The sequence below is a fragment of the Otolemur garnettii genome, unplaced genomic scaffold, assembly GCF_000181295.1.
Source record: "Otolemur garnettii isolate 467f Iridium unplaced genomic scaffold, OtoGar3 scaffold00068, whole genome shotgun sequence".
NCBI classification, from domain to species: domain Eukaryota; kingdom Metazoa; phylum Chordata; class Mammalia; order Primates; family Galagidae; genus Otolemur; species Otolemur garnettii.
The window spans coordinates 1,600,641-1,617,840 of NW_003852463.1; the positions used below are offsets into that span (position 1 = coordinate 1,600,641).

Here is a 17,200-nt window from a genome sequence, read left to right on the forward strand (position 1 = left end):
AAAGGCTGATTACAATGCCCAGTGCTGGGGCAGAGAAAGAGAGTGGTCAAGGTAGCAGTAGCCTGAGTGCCAACCAGAACCTAGCAGTTGGGAATGTGGAGAAGTATGGCCCTGCCACCTTCAGGTAGGATCTGGTAAGAGACTTCACAAATGCAAACCCTTCATGATTTCTCTAACAGTGGGAGGAGATGAGCATCAGAGCACTGGACAAAGGAAAGGTCCGAGTGTGCATGCCAATGTGGACAGGAAAGAGGGCAGGAGGTTCCAGGAGCAAACTGGGTCCTATAGAGAAAACAGGGCAAGAACTGGGCTCAGGAAGAAGTGAGTGTCCACCATGTTGCAAGGGGAGATACAGGTCTCATTGCTGTGACCTCATTCCTGAGCACAGAGCTCTAGCTATAAAGGAGTACTTGAGGGCCAAGAGGCAGAGCACTCCCCAGGTGCCTTCTTGGTGGCTGTGCTGTAGTCTAAAAGCCTGGACTTCTGAAGTTTCCTTCTTGAGACTTGGTAGATTTATTTTTTTCCTTACTGCCTGCAGAAGCAGCCATCTACTTGAGAACCACAAAAAGGATGTTCAGTGGACATGGGGCTCCTTTCTCTCCTAAGGCAGTTCTCCATGGCAAGAGGAATGTTTGCCCCAAGGGCCCTCAACTATGGATTTGGAGCACAAGGTCTCAAAATACACAGTGAACTGTCACCACACAGTGTCCCCATCCCTTTGGGATGTACACATGGCTTTTCCCTAAGAGAGTCAGGTCCTTCTTCACCTGGCCTGAGGTAGATGCTTGGGCCCAAGTCCCAGGATGCACCAGCTCTTTGAAGGGTCCTGGAGATGGAGAAGTGGGGTCTTCTATTCTGAATCTGAGGGAGGGGCCCATTGGGATGGCTCAGGTGACATGGGGAATAATGCAAGGGTGGAGACAGATGGGCAGAAGCCCCTCGAGCAGTGCGTGGCAGGCAACTTAGAGGCAGCAGACCTGAGGCTCCCAGCTCAACATTGGCAGGTGGAAGTGGTGTACAGATTCCTCCTCGCTGATCCTGCTGAGAGAGGGGGGAGCACCCGATACGCCTTTTAAACAGCACCACTCAGGCCCCTCATCCCACCTGTTCCTGTCCCCTTACCCTTCTGAGGAGAAGATAGTGCCCCTTAGCACTGCAGTCTCAGCCCATTGTCCCAGGTGCTCTCAGCATGAGAGGGGCCTGGCTCCCTTACCAGAGTGAGCTGGAGAAGGCAAGAGTGGAGCTCCCGGGCTGCGTCAGGCTGGGGCCCACCTCTTAGTGTTTCCTGGAACACAGCAGCTGCCTCCTGAAAGCGCTTTGTTTCCAGAGGGATTAGAGAGAGGAAAGTGCAGGTATCAGGAGGTCAAGAAGCTTAAAATACTCCCTTCCCCAAACTGGCCCTGCTCCTAGTACCACTGCCATTGTGATGCGATGGTACTAGAAGCTCATTTGGAAAATATCAGTGCAGATCCACTCCCCACCCCATCCCACCGAAACCTCCTCTGTTTCCAGAGTCAGACCCATTACCTGTAGTCCCATCAAGGCCTTGCCCAAACGGAACAGGCCCCGGGGCCAGCCAGGCCTTAGGGTGAGGGCCACCTGGGCATCAGCCAGGGCCCATATTGGCTGACCCAGCCGCTCGTGGCAAAAGGAACGATTTCCAAATAACCTGAAAAAGATGGAAGGTGTCCAAATGTCAGAGTCCTCAACACCCTGCCTTGTCCTGACCTTTCAGCATAGTGGCCAAGCCCCCACCTACCGGTGGTCCTGCGGGTTGAGCTTTAAGGCCTGTGTGAAGAGGACCACAGCTTCATGGTAGAAACCATTCTGAGCAAAGCTGGTACCCAACTCTGGAAAGGAGAGAGGGTGACAAGATTCAGATGGGGCTACTCTAGGGAGGGTAGGGTGAGGAGGGAGAGAGAAAGGATCTCACTTGCCAGTTCCTGGCTCTGCTGTAAGGCAGCTCCTAGAAGTTCTGGAGATGCCTGAGGACGGGGAGCAGAGTCAAGCAGGCTTCGAGGCCTCAGTGCCCCCAAATCCTTCTCGTTCAAACAGATAACATTGCAGTTAGTATCATCCAACTCACGTAATTCTCATGTCAGCCCAGCAAGATGATATTAGCCCTGTCTTCCTACAGAGGAAACTCTAGGTCATGGTGACAATGATAGAAACTGACCCCAGGTATCTTGGCTCTAGGGCCAGAAAATTCCTATTGAGCACACCCCTCAACCCTTGGATCATGTGTCTTCCTAGTGCTTTCTGGTGCCCCTTCTATTGCTTCTAGCTTAGCCAGGTTCTTCTGCCAACCCTACCTGTGCCTTAGGACTCTGCCCAGGCCTCTCCTCTTTTGGAAGGCTCCCTTCCTCTTGATCCATCTTCTCCTGAGGGCCTGGGCCCCTGCCTTGGGCCTTCTGGCTTAGTCTCTTCTCTCTGCGGGTACTGGGGAGCCGATCTCCAACTTTCCGCAAAGCCAGAGACACGAAAGTGCTAGAAAGATCCAGTGAGTCCTGTGGGCAAAAAGGAAAGTTAGGGAACTAATGTGGATGAAGTACATCCTAGAATAGGAAGAAGAGATGGTAGGCAGAGACCAAAAAGGGAAATAAAGTGGCTCTCACCTCTTCCTCATTACACTGTCCCACAGCTGGGTTCCCAGAGCTACAAGGAAGGCTCTCATCCCCATCTGTGGTAGCCTTGGCCTGGTGGGAAGATGGACATGTACAGAGTGGAGCATTGACTTGAGCTGCTTTTAGCTCACCTTCCTGGCACTTGGTGCTCTTAGTACCTGCTTATAGACACTCACCTTGGACTCCCCACAATCCTGCTCCAAGCGTTCCTGTCGCTTTCGTTCTTTTTGACGCTGCAATAACAATGATGATGATGATCTATTTTAAGGGCCTACTCTATACTGTCCTGTTGGGTAAGAGTTTGCATGTGCTATCTCATTTAATCCCTGACATTCTACAGGTTAGGCATTATTATCTTCATTTTATAAGTAAAAAGCAGAAAAGAGAAGCACCAGCCAGAGGCCTCACAGAAAGGGGGCAGAGTCCAACCAGGCAGTACAGTAGGATTCCAGAGTCACTGCCCCAGATGGCCTCTGAGAGCTCCCTGAGTCCATGAGCTCCTGGCAAGTGATCCACTCCAGACCACCTTGAGCTCTCTCCTGTTCTCACAAAGCTTTCTCTTCCCTCCACCCTAATCAATCCCTTTGGCTCCTCTCTCTCCACCCTCCAGCCACCTTCTTCTTGAGTCGTTTCTTCTCTGTTTTCTGTTTCATGCGCTCTTCCTCAGCCACCAGCTCCTCTGCCAGACGGTTGGCTTCCTAGAGGAAGAAAAGCAGGTGAAAGGAAAAGAGAAAGAGAGACGGAGAAGGAAATCAAACATGAAAGGGGGCAAGCAGTATAGAAGCGTCATGAAAAGTACAGGTTAGGGGAGAATATAAAGATGGGAATACAGGGACGGAAAGAACATTTCTGACAGTCTCACCTCCTCAGTCACCAGGAGCTTCTGGGGCAGGGCTACCTGAAGCAGGCTGTCTGGGGCACAGGAAAAGGCTGAGGCAGAGGGGATTTGACAGGAGGACTCAGGTCCTTGGGAAGGGTACAGGAAGGACTTGCGGAGACCACAGTATGTGGCCAGTCTCTCAGCCCTCTTGCCATTGTTACTCTGTCCAGTCGTTTCTTCATCACTGAAATGGTCCAGGAGGTAATCTGTCAGGAGGAAAAAAGAGACAGGAAGGAAAGTAAAACGTGAGACAGAGGAGCCTCTGCCGGTCAGTCCCTCCCCAGGGTACCAGCCTCGATCCCTGGGTCCAGCTCCTGCATTCCCCACCATGGTGCCACAGCTGCAGCCGCCTACTGCTCCCATCCACATGGATCCGGTGAAGGCCCTGGGGATCACTCTTCATAAGCCGTCCAAGAAAATGCTCTATGTCCTGGGAGGGGGAGGGGAGGGGAGGCTGGTGTTGGGGGGAGCTCTGGGAGACAGCAAGGGCTTGGCCAGCTTGACCTGCCTACCATGGCAGCCACAAACCAGCCACCTAGGCCATAGCCTCTCACTGGCTCTGTCCTCTTCCTGCTCGGCACCTCAAAACCTGCTGCCCCTGGCTTCTGTGGTATATTGCCTTCCTTCAGTGCTCTTCTTACTTACCCAAGGATTGAGGATGGCTTGCAGCCTAGCCTTCTCTACCACGCAGGATCTTTTCCCCTTGACCTGCCCCTAGGTCAGCCCCACTAAGCCCCCTGGAATGGAACCCTCTTACCTTCTCTTCCAGTTAGGCTCCTGTCCTATCCTGCAATTTGAATACCCCCATATAACCCACCCTGAAGCTACCTCACACCTAAACAAGTACAACAGCTCCTGTCTGGCCTCTCCCCTGTACTTCTTCTGATTCTCCCTAAATTGAGCTCTCAGAAGTTATTCCTTTATTCAAAAACGTCCAGTAATCCCCTAGTGCCTGAATCTAGCTTCTTAGCCTAAGATTTGGAACCTTCCAAAAGGCTTTCTGGATGACCTTTCCAATCCTCCCTTGCAATCTTCCTCTGATTAGCCACTGTCCTCCCTCTGCCACCAGGCCCCTCCAGCCTTGGGGCCTTCCCTCAGCTGTTCTCCACTCCCTCTGGGCTTTGAGCCTCTTTCTCACCACATCTTGTCTCATTTTCAAAGTCCAGTTCAAATTCAATATCCTGGTTCGGTGCCCATAGCTTAGTGGTTAGGGTGCCAGCCACATATACCAGGGCTGGCAGGTTTGAACCCCACCCAGGCCTGCTAAACAATAACAACTACAACAAAAATGTAGCCAGGTGTTGTGGCAGGAGCCTGTAGTCCTAGCTGCTTGGGAGGCTGAGGCAAGAGAATTGCTTAAGCCCAAGAGTTAGAGGTTGCTGTGAGCTGTGATGCTACAGCACTCTACTGAGGGCAACATAGTGTGACTGTCTCCCCCCCAAAAAAACACCCAAACTCTCGCTCCCCTCAAAGTCTTCCCAGACCCTTTCATCTCCAATTATCTCTGCCTCCTCTCAAACAAGCAGTACCCACAGAGTCTGTGCTACACAATTTAGCGCCTTATTGTTCATTGCTCCTGATTGCTTTCTTAATTAGCAAGTCGGCATGGAACTGGAAAGTGTACTGTGCTGGAGTAGAGCCACTTTGCATAGTTTTGACTCTGCTTGGCTGATTTGGGACCAGTCTTGAAGGGGGTCTCTTTGGACTCCTCCTCATTTAAAAAATGAGGCATGACTCTTGAAGGCCTGGTCCACACATTTTGTGATTCTGATGAGAGTTGTCTCCTCTGTGAATTTAAGTTTGAAAGAATAGTAACGATCACACCCTATGTGGTCTAATCAGACCTAAACAGAGCAGGACTGACTGAGACATTTTAGGCACCACTATGGCTAGAGGGGGGTGACAAGCAGGTGGGAGAAGGTTCATAAATATATTAGGGCCATATCAAGTTTGGCCATAGAAGGCTGGGTGCGGTAGCTCATGCCTGTAATCCCAGCACTCTGGGAGGCCGAGGCAGATGGACTATATAAGCTCATGAGTTCCAGGCCAGCCTGACCAAGAGCGAGACCTCGTTTTTTTTTTTTTTTGTAGAGATAGCCTCTCACTTTATCACCCTCAGTAGAGCAGCATGGCATCATAGCTCATAGCAACCTCCAACTCCTGGGCATAGGTGATTCTCTTGTCTCAGCCTCCTGAGTAGCTAGCTAGGACTATAGGTACCCACCACAATGCCTATTTTTTTGTTGCAGTTTGGCCAGGGCAGGGTTCAAACCTGCCACCCTTAGTATATGGGGCCGGCGCCCTACCCAATGAGCCACAGGTGCCACCATAGACCTTGTCTTTAAAAGAATATATATATAGCTGGGCATTGTGGCAGGTGCCTCTAGTCCCAGATACTCAGGAGGCTGAGGCAAGGGGATCACTTGAGCCCAAGAATCTGAGGTTGCTGTGATTTATGAAGCCACAGCACTCTACCAAGGGCAACAAAGTGAGACTCTGTCTCAAAAAAAAAGAGTTTGAAGCTCGGCACCCATAGCAGCCACATACACTGAGGCTGACAGGTTCAAACCTTGCCTGGGCCAGCTAAACAACAATGACAACTGCAACAAAAAACAAAAATAGCTGGGCGTTGTGGCAGGCACCTATGGTCCCAGCTACTTGGGAGGCTGAGGCAAGAGAATCACTTAAGCCCAAGAGTTTCAGGTTGCTGTGAGCTGTGATGCCATGGCACTCTACCAAGGGCAACACAGTGAAACTCTGTCTCAAAAAAAAAAAAAGTTTGGCCATATAGTAAACAAAGAATGGACTTGTGGAGTTAAAAGCCACAAACTTAGATACTAAAGATACTAAAATAATAATGTAGATAGGATTTCAGATCACTGAAATATACTCAACTTTCTAAACAATTTTAGATCCGCACCACCACCCCTGCCTCGGGCAGAGTAGTCCTGACTCAGCAACATCTTCATTTATACTGCTGGGTACTCTCATCAGTCTTATTCTTAAATTCAATTTCTGTTTGGCTTGTTTCAACTTCTTAACTGGAACTTAAGCATAAATAATGCGTGTCTTGGCCCCATCTTAGGTAGCCTCCCCAGGATGTGCCACTCAAATGTACAGGATGTCCTACAAGTTGCCACACACAGGAAAAATTACATAACAACAGATATCTTGGAGCATATTTGCCATGAGTAAGACAGAAGACTTCCTCTATGTATAGAAAGAGGTGGCCAACACATAGAGAATACTTTGTAAACACTTTGTAAAATTTTGTAATGAATATTTTTTAAATAAAGGTACATTATGCTACAGTTTCCCATTTCCCCTATGTATGGTGACTGCCTTTTTAGACACTGCATTTACTATCTTTTCTACATCTTCAGACTCTCTCCTGTTACTCAAACCAATCCAGCCATCTTAGGAAAAAAAAAGAAAAAGGACTCCACTGACCTTCTCCTATGTCTCCCAAAACATAGTTTATGCCACTCTCTCAGTTCATTACGTGGCCAAACTTAATCTGGTCCCCTAATATCTTTGTGAATCTTCTCCCACCTTCTTATCACCCTTCTCCACCCACTGTGGTATCCTTTCAAGTTCCTACAACATACCAACAGTGCTCCCATCTCAGAGCTTCTGCACTTGTTATTTCCTCTGCCTGGAGTGCTATTTCCTCAGTGATTGATTTGCTCCTTTGTCCTCTTTAGGTCTCTGCTTAAATGTCACCTTCACAAGGGAGGCCTTGTCTGATCACTCTTTTTAAAAATTTAATTAAATTAATTAATTTATTTATTGAGACAGAGTCTCACTTTGTCACCCTTGGTAGAGTACCGTGGCATCGTAGCTCACAGCAATCTCAAACTCCTGGGCGTAAGCAATTCTCTTGCCTCAGCCTCCCAAGTAGTTGGGACTGCAGACACCCACCACAACAGCCACTTATTTTTAGAGATGAGGTCTTGCTCTGGCTCAGGCTGGTCTCAAACCTGTGAGCTCTGGCAATCTATCCACCTCAGCCTCGCAAGTGCTGGGATTACAGGTGTAAGCCAACACACTCGGCTATTTATTTATTTTTTTGAGACAGAGTGTCACCTGGGGTTGAGTGCCAGGGCATCATCAAAGCTCACAGCAACCTCAAAAAGGGGAAAGTAGGATCTCCTTGGAGTCTCCACTAAATTTATCTTCCCTCGCTACTGGGTACAAACTCTTGGGCTCAAGCAATCCTCTAGTCTCTCTAGCCTGAGACTACAGATGCCTACTACAATATAAAGTATTTTCTATTTATAGAGAGGGGGGTCTCACTCTTGCTCTGGCTGGTCTTGAACTCTTGAGCTCAAGCATTCCACCCAACTCAGCCTCCCAGTCTTAAACTCCTGAGCTCAAGGAATCCACCAGCCTTGGCCTCCCAGAGGTGCTAGGATTACAGGCCTGAGCCACTGCTCCTGGCCTGATCACCCCTTTTAAAAGGAGAAACCTCTCAACTCTGTTCAACCCTCTCTATCCTCCTCCTTACTTTTTTTTGGCACTTCTAATATTTGACAACTGACTAGTGGAGGTAGTCACTTTAAAAAACAGTAATAAACATTTACATTAAAAAACAGTAACGGCTCGGCGCCTATAGCTCACCCAGCTAGGGCGCCAGCCACGTACACCTAAGGTGGCGGGTTCGAATCCCCAGCCTGGACCCGCCAAACAACAATGACAGCTGCAACCAAAAAATAGCCGGGCGTTGTGACGGGCACCTGTGGTCCCAGCTACTTGGGAGGCGGAGGCAGGAGACTCACTTGAGCCCAGGAGTTGGAGGTTGCTGTGAGCTGTAATGCCACGGCACTCTACCCAGGGGACAGCTTGAGGCTCTGTCTCAAAAAAAAAAAAAAAACATTAAGGGCGAAGTGGAACATTTCACTTCATTTCTCAATTAAGCAACTTGACAGAATTTATTAAGTAGAAGGATTTTTGCCTGTTTCATTTACTGCTGCCTTTCCAGTCCCTACAAGTGTCTTGTACACACTTGGTGTTCAGTAAGTGTGTGGGGAGTGATCAACGAGATTGGTGCAGAGGCTATTGTGGTAGAGACAGAGCCAAGAACTATGTTTGAAGAAACTCATATGACTTATTGACTATGAACTTTATGTTTTCTTTTCTATTTTTTATTTTTATTTTTTAAGAGAAAAGGTCTTGCTTTGGTGCCCAGGTGAAGTACGGTGGCACAATCGTAACCCTGAATTTCTGGGCTTAAGCAATCCTCCTCCTCAGTCTCCTGAATAGCTAAGATGATAGGCACATTCCACTATACCTGGATATTTTTTCCTTTTTTTGAGACTGAGTCTCACTTTGTTGCTCTTGGTAGAGTGTTATGGCGGTCATAGCTCACAGCACCCCAAACTCTTGGGCTCAAGTGATCCTCTTGCCTCCACCTCCCGAGTAGCTAGGAGTACAGTGCCTGCCACAATGCCTATTTTTAGAGACCGGGTCTCACTCTTGCTCAGGCTGGTATACCTGGATAATTTTTTTAATTGTTTGGGATTCATTGAGTGTACAAAGAATTAGGTAACAGTGATTGCATTTGTTAAAGTTCCTCTTATAATTCTGTCCCACCCCTAAGAGGTGTGCTGTACACTGTGATACCTATATAATTTTTAAAATTTTTTTGTAGAGAAGGGGTTTTCTCTGTTGCCCATGCTGGTCTCAAATTCCTGGGCTCAAGTGATCTTCCTGCATAGGCCCCCCCAAAGTGTTTGGATTATAGGCATAAACTACTGCACCTGTCTGGAATATAGACTTCATCTTATCAGTGATGGGAGTGGACTTTACCTGGGCAGTGAAACATTCATATGAAATAGTGCTAAGGACGGCGCCTGTAGCTCAGTGGGTAGGGCACTGGCCACATACACAGAGGCTGAGGGTTCAAACCCCAGACTGGGCCAGCTAAAACAGCAATGACAACTGGAAGAAAAAAAATAATAGCCAGGTGTTGTGTTGGACGCCTGTAGTCCCAGCTATTTGGGAGGCTGAGGCAAGAGACTCACGTAAGCCCAAGAGTTTGAGGTTGCTGTAAGCTGTGACACCACAGCACTCTACCCAAGGCAACAGCTAGAGACTCCGTCAAAAAAAAAAAAAGAAAGAAAAAATGAAAAATAGTACTAAGAGATGAGATTATAGACAGAATGTTTGTTTGTTTGTGCATATATGTATTTAGAGACAGAGTCTTGCTGTTGTCCTAGGCTAGAGTGCCGTAACATCATAGCTGACAGCAATCTCAAACTCTTGGGCTCAAGCAATCCTTCTCCCTCAGCCTCTTGAGTAGCTGAGACTGCAGGTGCCGACCACCATGCCCAGCTGTTCTCCAACTCCTGAGCTCAGGTGATCAATCTGCCTTGGCCTCCCAGAGTGCTAGGATTACAAGGTGATGTGGAGATGGAATGTTTAGTTAGCAGACCATTGCAACTGTTCAAGTCAGAGGGAAAGAGTCCCTGAATTATAAGAGCAGGAATAGAAATGAAGGGTTTCTTTCAACAGACATTTCAGAAGTAGATTTTAGGCCTACATGGGGGCTCACACTTGCAATCCTAGCACTCTGGGAGGCAGGGGTGGGAGGATCACTTGAGGTAAGGAGTTCAAGACCAACCTGAGCAAAGCAAGATACTTGAGATCCCATCTCTACTAAAACTAGAAAAAGTAGCCCAGTGTGGTGGGTGCCTGTAGTCTCACCTACTGGGGAGGCTGAACCAGGTAGATGACTTGAACCCAGGAATTGGAGGCTGCTGTGAGCTAGGCTGATGCCAATGCACTCTTGCCTGGGGCAATAGTGAGACTCTGTCTCAGAAAAAAAAAAATTATTCCAGGCCTGTAATCCTAGCAGTCTGAAAAGTTGAGGCACATGGATCACCTGAGCTCAAGAGATAGGGACCAGCCTGGGCAAGAGGGAGATCTGGTCTCTAAAAATAGCTGTGGTTGTGGCCAGTGCCTGTAGTCCCAACTACTCAGGAGGCTAAGGCAAGAGCATCACTTAAGCCCAAGTATTTGAAGTTGCTGTGAGCTATGATGCCACCTACTCTACTCAGGGCAACTGAGTGAGACCGTAAGAAAGGAAGGAAAAGAAGGAAGGAAGGGAAGGAAGGAGGGAGGAAGGAAAGAACTGATTCTCAGATTTCTCAATTAAGAAACTAGACAGAGGGTGGTGCCTGTGGCTCAGTGATTAGGGCGCCAGCCCCATATATTGAGGGTGGTGGGTTTAAACCTGGCCCTGGCCAAACTGCAACAAAAAATAGCCAGGCGTTGTCGTGGGTGCCTGTGGTCCCAGCTACTTGGGAGGCTGAGGCAAGAGAATTGACTAAGCCCAGGAGTTGGAGGTTGCTGTGAGCTGTGACGCCATGGCACTCTACTGAGGGCAACAAAGTGAGACTCTGTCTCTAAAAAAATAAAATAAAATAGAAGTTTGTATTATTAATCAGATTTGGGATTAAAGGAAAAGTAACCAATTTGTCAACTTGATAAATTATAATAACTTTTGGACTTGTCGAGTTTGAGGTTCTAGGGATGACAGCGAAGTAGTTGGAAGTATAGATTCTGAATACTCCCAAATCTGATCTTGTGCCTCTCTCAACAACCTGTTGCCTACTAGAGGACATTCAAATTTCCGTGCCAGCCAAGGCCTTCCAGCCCCTTGCTTCCTTCTCTCTCGCCCCAGTCTTTTACTGTTCCAAGAAAACTTTCCACTCTGGTCTCACTTTAGTGAAGTTCTCTTAACTTTTTCTGGCTTTAGCATTTTTGTTCACGCTGTCCCCTTCGTCTTCTATCTTTCCCCAAGGAACTCGTACCCACTCCCCAATCCTTAACTCAGAAACCCTTGTCTGCTTAGTTCGGCCTACTTCAAACATTTGCTACCGCAGGATTGTCTTGCCTGATTCCGCCCCTCATTTGCCTAAGACGCTCAGGTACACAGCCGGAGGCTACGTGTTCCTCAAGTCCGGAAAGCAGAGCCTGCGCTCTGCGCAGGCCAGTCTGTGGTCTCTACATAGCTGATTGAAAAGGGGCGTGACCTAGATGGGCGGGATCCGGAGAAACTGAAAGCTTCTTTTTTACCTCTTCGCCGTAGTCCTCGGGACCGAACTCCTTGCAGAGTTTGGGTACAGCAGCGACCTCCAGCGGGCACCCAGATCGCAGAGGGCAGTCTACAGGAAAGGAAGACTGTGTCGCGTCAGGAGGCTTGGGATAGGCCGGAGCTCTTCGCAGTCCGCCTGAAGCATTAAATCCTGAGAACGTTCAGACTACAGGCAGACCCAAATGGCACTCCTTCTGCCCGCCTGGCCCCCCCTTCCGTCTCACCTAGGTTGATTCGCCCTACAGTCTTCGGAGTCGGCTCCATCTTCGGTTAACAGTGACCCGAAAGTGAAAGATAGTCTAGTATTTGATATCGGCCAAAGGGCGGGGTAGGGCAGGGTAGGCAGCCATCTTTGTTAGGGGCTGAAGCCTTCAATTACGGAGCGCCAGAGAGTCCAAGAGGGTTCCCGAGGCTCCCGGGCAAGTGATGACAGTCCTAGGGATGGGGCGGAGTTCCGGCTACCGAGGGCGTTGGGGCAAACCGGGAAGTGGGAACCGTTGGGTTCGTCCTGGATTCGCCGCCCCATGGCCCACACATTTCGCTCTGGTGGCCCTCTGCCTCCACTCGCTACGGTTTCCCCGCTGTGGGTGCAACCCGCGGGCGCTGGGGAGGGGCCGGGGGAAGGAAGGCGGGCGGACGCTCTCCGTGGCTGGCCAAGGCTACCGGTTGCCAGAAGCATCGCTTGCCTGGACCCACGGCCCGGCGGGGCTCCAGGAGGGAAGCCGTGGTTCCTGGAGGACTTAGGGGAGGACTACGAGGCTGATGCTACTGACTGGAGGGGAGAACCCGTAGTGAGCAGCCCGATCCCTCCCTCGCTACAGCGTCTCCGGGCTGTGTTGCTGCGGCTGTACCAGGAGCGACAGCAGCTCCTCCAAGCCCGGGACTACGCCCGCCTCCTACAGGCGGCAGTGCGTCTCCTGAGGACCCCGAGTCTGGGCTTACGGTCCTGCGGCCCTAGTTCCTTGTCCCACCTGTGCCACGACCTGCAGCTGCACCCTTCCGGAGGGTCTGTCCGAGGCATCGGCCTTCAGGAGCCTCTGGAGCCGCTACTTCTGGCGCGCCCCATCGGACTAGCTGCGCAACGCCTGGATGCTGCCATCGAGATGGAGTTTCGCGCTCTGGGACGGGAGCCCGCCAGCCCAGGCCTGTCGTCCCAACTCGCCGACCTGTTGCTAGCACTTCCCGCCTACCACAGGCTGCAGGGAAAAGCCATGAGCCACGTCCCAGGGGCTGCGCGCCCTTTCCCCCCGGTCCGTGTGCTCGGTCTCTTGACGCGGGAGCGGGGTTGTCAGGTGGCTAGTCGGCTGGATGAAGCATTCAGGAAATCGGGATTGCGAGACCAGCTCCACAGGTGGTGCCACGAGGAGCGGGAGCTGCTACCAGGGATCCTGGGCCTGGTGGAGAGGGTGACGGGTTCACCAGGCTGTAGCCCGGGGCTTGGAGGGGCTGGAGCCCTGTGGAGCCAATATTGGACCCTGCTGTGGGGAACTTGCGCTCAGAGTCTGGACCTAAACCTAGGACCTTGGAGGGACTCCAGGGAAGCAGCACAACAGCTCCGTCAGGCACTGGGTCAGGGTGAGTGATGGCCTGAGTTTGGGAAAGCTGGGGTCTCTCCCTTCCCCCTAGTCAGCCCCTTTATCTGTGAACCCGACTGGAAAGGCAGGCCCATCAGAACGAACACTTTCTGGGTTTAGACTGTAGCTGTTGGGCTTTTCAAGGCAAAGTTTTACTTTCCATTCCAGTCTTGAGTCTTGGAGGAAGCCTCCCCTCTCTTCCCATCACCGAGTGGGCAGGGGTTGTGGAAAGTGAGGCCTTCTTTTCAGGCTCTAGTCATTTCTCTCACCAGCATCCCTGCCTCAAGAGTGTGAGAAGGAGCTGACTTATTTGTGTCACAGCCTACTTCATCAGTCTCTTATCTGGAGATGGGACCAAGGTGAGAAGGAAGGGACATGGGGAGGTGGGGAACAAGTCCCCACATTGCCTTTCCCCGCCTAGACTATATCCTCATCCTTAGGTTTCTGCCAGGCCTTGGGATCAGGTCTTGGGGATCAGAGCAGCCTTCCCTCGTCCTCGTGTACTGCTGAACTTTTGCAACAGATCTTTCCTCCTCTCTTGGATGCCCTTCGAGAACCCAAGTCACCACTGATCATCTGTCAGCCTCTAGGTAAGACAAGGGGCTTTGGGACAGAAGAACATTTAAGCATATCCCTTTTGCCTTCACCCTGTTCTGAAGCCCACCTTCTTCCAAAGGCACTCCATGACCCCTACTTACTCACTCTGCTTCTCCCCTCCGCAGGTCCTTCACCCATTGCCCTGGGACTCTGTACTCTGCATACCACCTTGCTCTGGTTCTTGGGCAGAGCTCAGCAGTACTTGGCAGCATGGGCCCCAGGTTCCCTCCTGCTTCTGATTCAAAAGGACTTACCTGTGAGTGGCTGGGGAGTGGGGAAGGGAGCAGCATGGGCTGAGGTGAGCACTCACTCCCTGTTTCCACCCAAAGCCTCTATTGCAAGAGGCAAAAACTCTTTCTAGCCTGGCCTCAGAGGAAAGCTTGGCTCTGGAGGTAGAGCAGCAACTGGGCCTGGAGATCCAGAAGCTGGCTGCACAAATCCAGGTGAGGAGAATAGGGGCTCTGACATTGGCAGTTTAAGACCCTGTTGTGTCCCAACTGTGGAAGGGGAAAGTAGGATCTCCTTGGAGTCTCCACTAAATTTATCTTTTCTTACATGGTTCATCTTTTGTTCTCCTTATTTAGAACTTTTCTATGGAAAAGTTCAAACATATAGTCAATTATAGAGAGAAGAGTATAAAGCCCCATCACTAAGCCTTTAAACAGTTATCAACTCATGGTCAATTTTGTTTCATCTCTATATGCTTCCCACCTCCACTGTCAGACTCGTTTTGTATGTTAACAGCTGATCAGTGCCTAGATTCATTATTTCATTAGAGGTTGCAAAGGGATGACCTCCCAAGTCTATCTTTCCTTTTTCATTTATTAGCTGGATTATTCCTGTAAAATTAAGAAAAAAACAAAACAGTAGTTTTTTTCAGACCTTTATTTGTTCCCCCCCCAAAAAAAAGAAAGAAAAGAAAAGAATTAAGATAAATAATTGTGGCTCAGCACCTGTACCTTAGCAGCTAGGGTGCTAGCCACATACACTGGAGCTGGCAATGTATGTGGGTCTGCCAAACAACAATGACAACTACAACCAAAAAATAGCTGGGTGTTGTGGCAGGGGCCTGTAGTCTCAGCTATTTGGGAGGCGGAGTCAAGAGAATTGCTTAAGTCCAAGAGTTTGAGGTTGCTGTGAGCTGTGATGCTACAGGACTCTACTGAGGGTGACATAGTGAGACTCTGTCTCAAAAAAAAAAAAGATAAATAATTGCATCTTTCCCTTTTCTTGCCAGTTTTCAGTACACTTCTGCTCTCTTTGAAAAGTTTAATTTGGGGTGCCACCTGTGGCTCAGTGAGTAGGGTGCCGGCCCCATATACTGAGGGTGGTGGGTTCAAACCTGGCCAAACTGCAACAAAAAAATAGCCAAGCACAGCTACTCGGGAGGCTGAGGCAATAGAATCACCTAAGTCCAAGAGCTGGAGGTTGCTGTGAGTTGTGACACCATGGCATTCTACCAAGGGCAATAAAGTAAGACTCTGTCTCTAAAAAAAAAAAAAAAAGTTTAATTTGGCATGAGCATGGTGGTTCATACCTATAGTCCCAGCCACTTGGGGAGGCTGAGGCAGGAAGGTCACTTGAGCCCAGGAGTTTGAGGTTGCAGTGAACTATGACAATGCCACAGCCATCTAGTATGGGTGATAGAGCAAGACCCTGTCTCAGAAAAAAAAGGTCAATTTGTATTTTTTTTAAAGTAATGCACATCCCTAGTTTAAAAAAGATAATAGAATTTTATAGCCCTTCTAATAAAAAAATAACACTGTCTGCCCCCACCCACCTCTGATTCCTTTTTTACAGTGGTTACCTTCATCCATACTTGGCTATTTAAGATTTTTCTTCTATAATTATGAATAAAGTTAATAATTCTATTTTAATTTTCTCCCATTTTGCACGTTACCCCTACTAAGGAAGATATCTGCTCTTTTTTTTTTCTTCTTGTCCAATATTCTCTTTACTCTGAAAGGAGTATTGGGTGTAGAGTTCAATCCCTGACTCCCTGCTTTTCTCTCTGCATTCCTGCTTACTTAGGGTCTTAGTGCTGTAAACTTCCACACTTTAGCCCTTCTGACTGTCCAGCATCTGCATTTGCCTATTGGGCATTTATACTTCAGTTTACTGCTATCTCCTTAAACTCAGCGTGCCCCAGTGCAGACGTATCATGAGTAGAGCAGATAATGATGGTCGTGGGAGCCCTGAGGAGGGAAGGCCATGGTGGTATGTAGTTTACATAAGACTTTATATAGGGCCTGTGGCGGGGCAGCCTTAAAGGAGCAGGAAGGGTTATTGGAGGTGGGCAGTTCATAGATCTTTGGGGGAGCAGTGGAGAGATGGCCTGATTAGAGCAGAGTTTCCGTGCATGTGTATGTCTTGAGGTGGGGTGTGGAGGACGAAGCAAGTGGGCATCAAACTGTAGGGGGCACTGAACTCCAGCCCTACACGAGCCACATCCCAGGGGCTGTGCAGTTTTGGGGCTTTGTCTCATGAGTGATGTGGAGCAACTGTAAGAAAGGAAAGGGACACTGAAGATGGTGACGGAAATTTTATCTAGCTGTAGGGGCAGGGTGGAAGGCAGATAGGGAGCCGTGATAAGGTTCTTAATAGTGAGGTGAATACAGAGCAAAAGGGACAGTGAAGCAAACACTGCAAAGCACTCTACATGACTTGCTTGTCTGCCTGGTGATAGTACTACTGAACTTCTGCTCTGGGTATTCCAGCACATACAGCACTGGGATGACAAGAGTTAGGCATTGTGATTTTTCTTTCCAGCTGGACTGTAAGGTGAGGGAGAGAGAGAGACTGTCTCATATTATGTAGCTTATATTCCCTCAGTTTGTTGAGGGTAGAGGTGCCTAACAAATGTTTATTGACAAAGGGTAATTTTCTTGTTATTAATACAGAAGGAGAAGGGGTTCTGGATTGCTAGAGAAGAGGGGAAGAGCTTAGATTTAGACAGGTTGTCAGATGCCACAAGTCAAATGGGTTCTACCCCATGCCTGCCCCCCTACCCCTTTCCTCTCCTCAGGCTCCCTCACATCAATTTTTTCTGCCATTAACCCCATGTATTGAGGTTCCTCTCCTCCAAAATGAGGTATACAGCAGAAACTCTCTCTATTGCTGTGTTATCTCCCTCCCAAAACAAAAACTACCAAACAAGCCAAAGAAAGAAACAAAACTAGCATATGAGTCTTGTCTCGTTTTATGGTTTACATTGCTCTGAAGTGGGCTGTCAAGAATATTTAATGTAAGGACTGTTCTAAAGGTTCCTGAATTTCAGAATGTTAAAACTGTTATTGCTCGTGGTCTACATACATTTCCTACCTTCTTTTCCTAGATGATAACCAGAAAGTTGCTATAATTCTTCTTTCCTCAGTTCGGCACCTGTGGCTCAAGCGGCTAAGGCGCCAGCCACATACACCTAAGGTGG

At 49.0% G+C, this 17,200-nt stretch overlaps 2 protein-coding genes across 2 annotated transcripts in view; one reads left to right on the forward strand and one right to left on the reverse strand.

Moving 5' to 3' along the window:
- Positions 1-668: 668 nt before the first annotated feature.
- On the reverse strand, positions 669-11,906 carry TTC31 (tetratricopeptide repeat domain 31). The gene is given in 14 exon segments (XM_003793374.3): positions 669-840; positions 843-1,041; positions 1,214-1,315; positions 1,528-1,669; positions 1,760-1,850; positions 1,934-1,985; positions 2,313-2,507; positions 2,616-2,696; positions 2,801-2,857; positions 3,239-3,322; positions 3,487-3,710; positions 3,832-3,934; positions 11,584-11,672; positions 11,827-11,906. Coding segments are annotated over 14 exon segments (1,536 nt in total). The 5' UTR covers positions 11,867-11,906; the 3' UTR covers positions 669-763.
- A 164-nt stretch (positions 11,907-12,070) lies between these two features.
- Positions 12,071-17,200, forward strand: part of CCDC142 (coiled-coil domain containing 142) — a 7,199-nt gene continuing 2,069 nt past the window's right edge. The window contains exons 1-5 of the mRNA XM_003793465.3: positions 12,071-13,177; positions 13,449-13,535; positions 13,617-13,766; positions 13,899-14,029; positions 14,103-14,216. Of these exons, the coding sequence (XP_003793513.1) occupies positions 12,127-13,177; positions 13,449-13,535; positions 13,617-13,766; positions 13,899-14,029; positions 14,103-14,216 (1,533 nt within the window). The 5' untranslated portion in view covers positions 12,071-12,126. The remainder of the gene's footprint in view (positions 13,178-13,448; positions 13,536-13,616; positions 13,767-13,898; positions 14,030-14,102; positions 14,217-17,200) is intronic.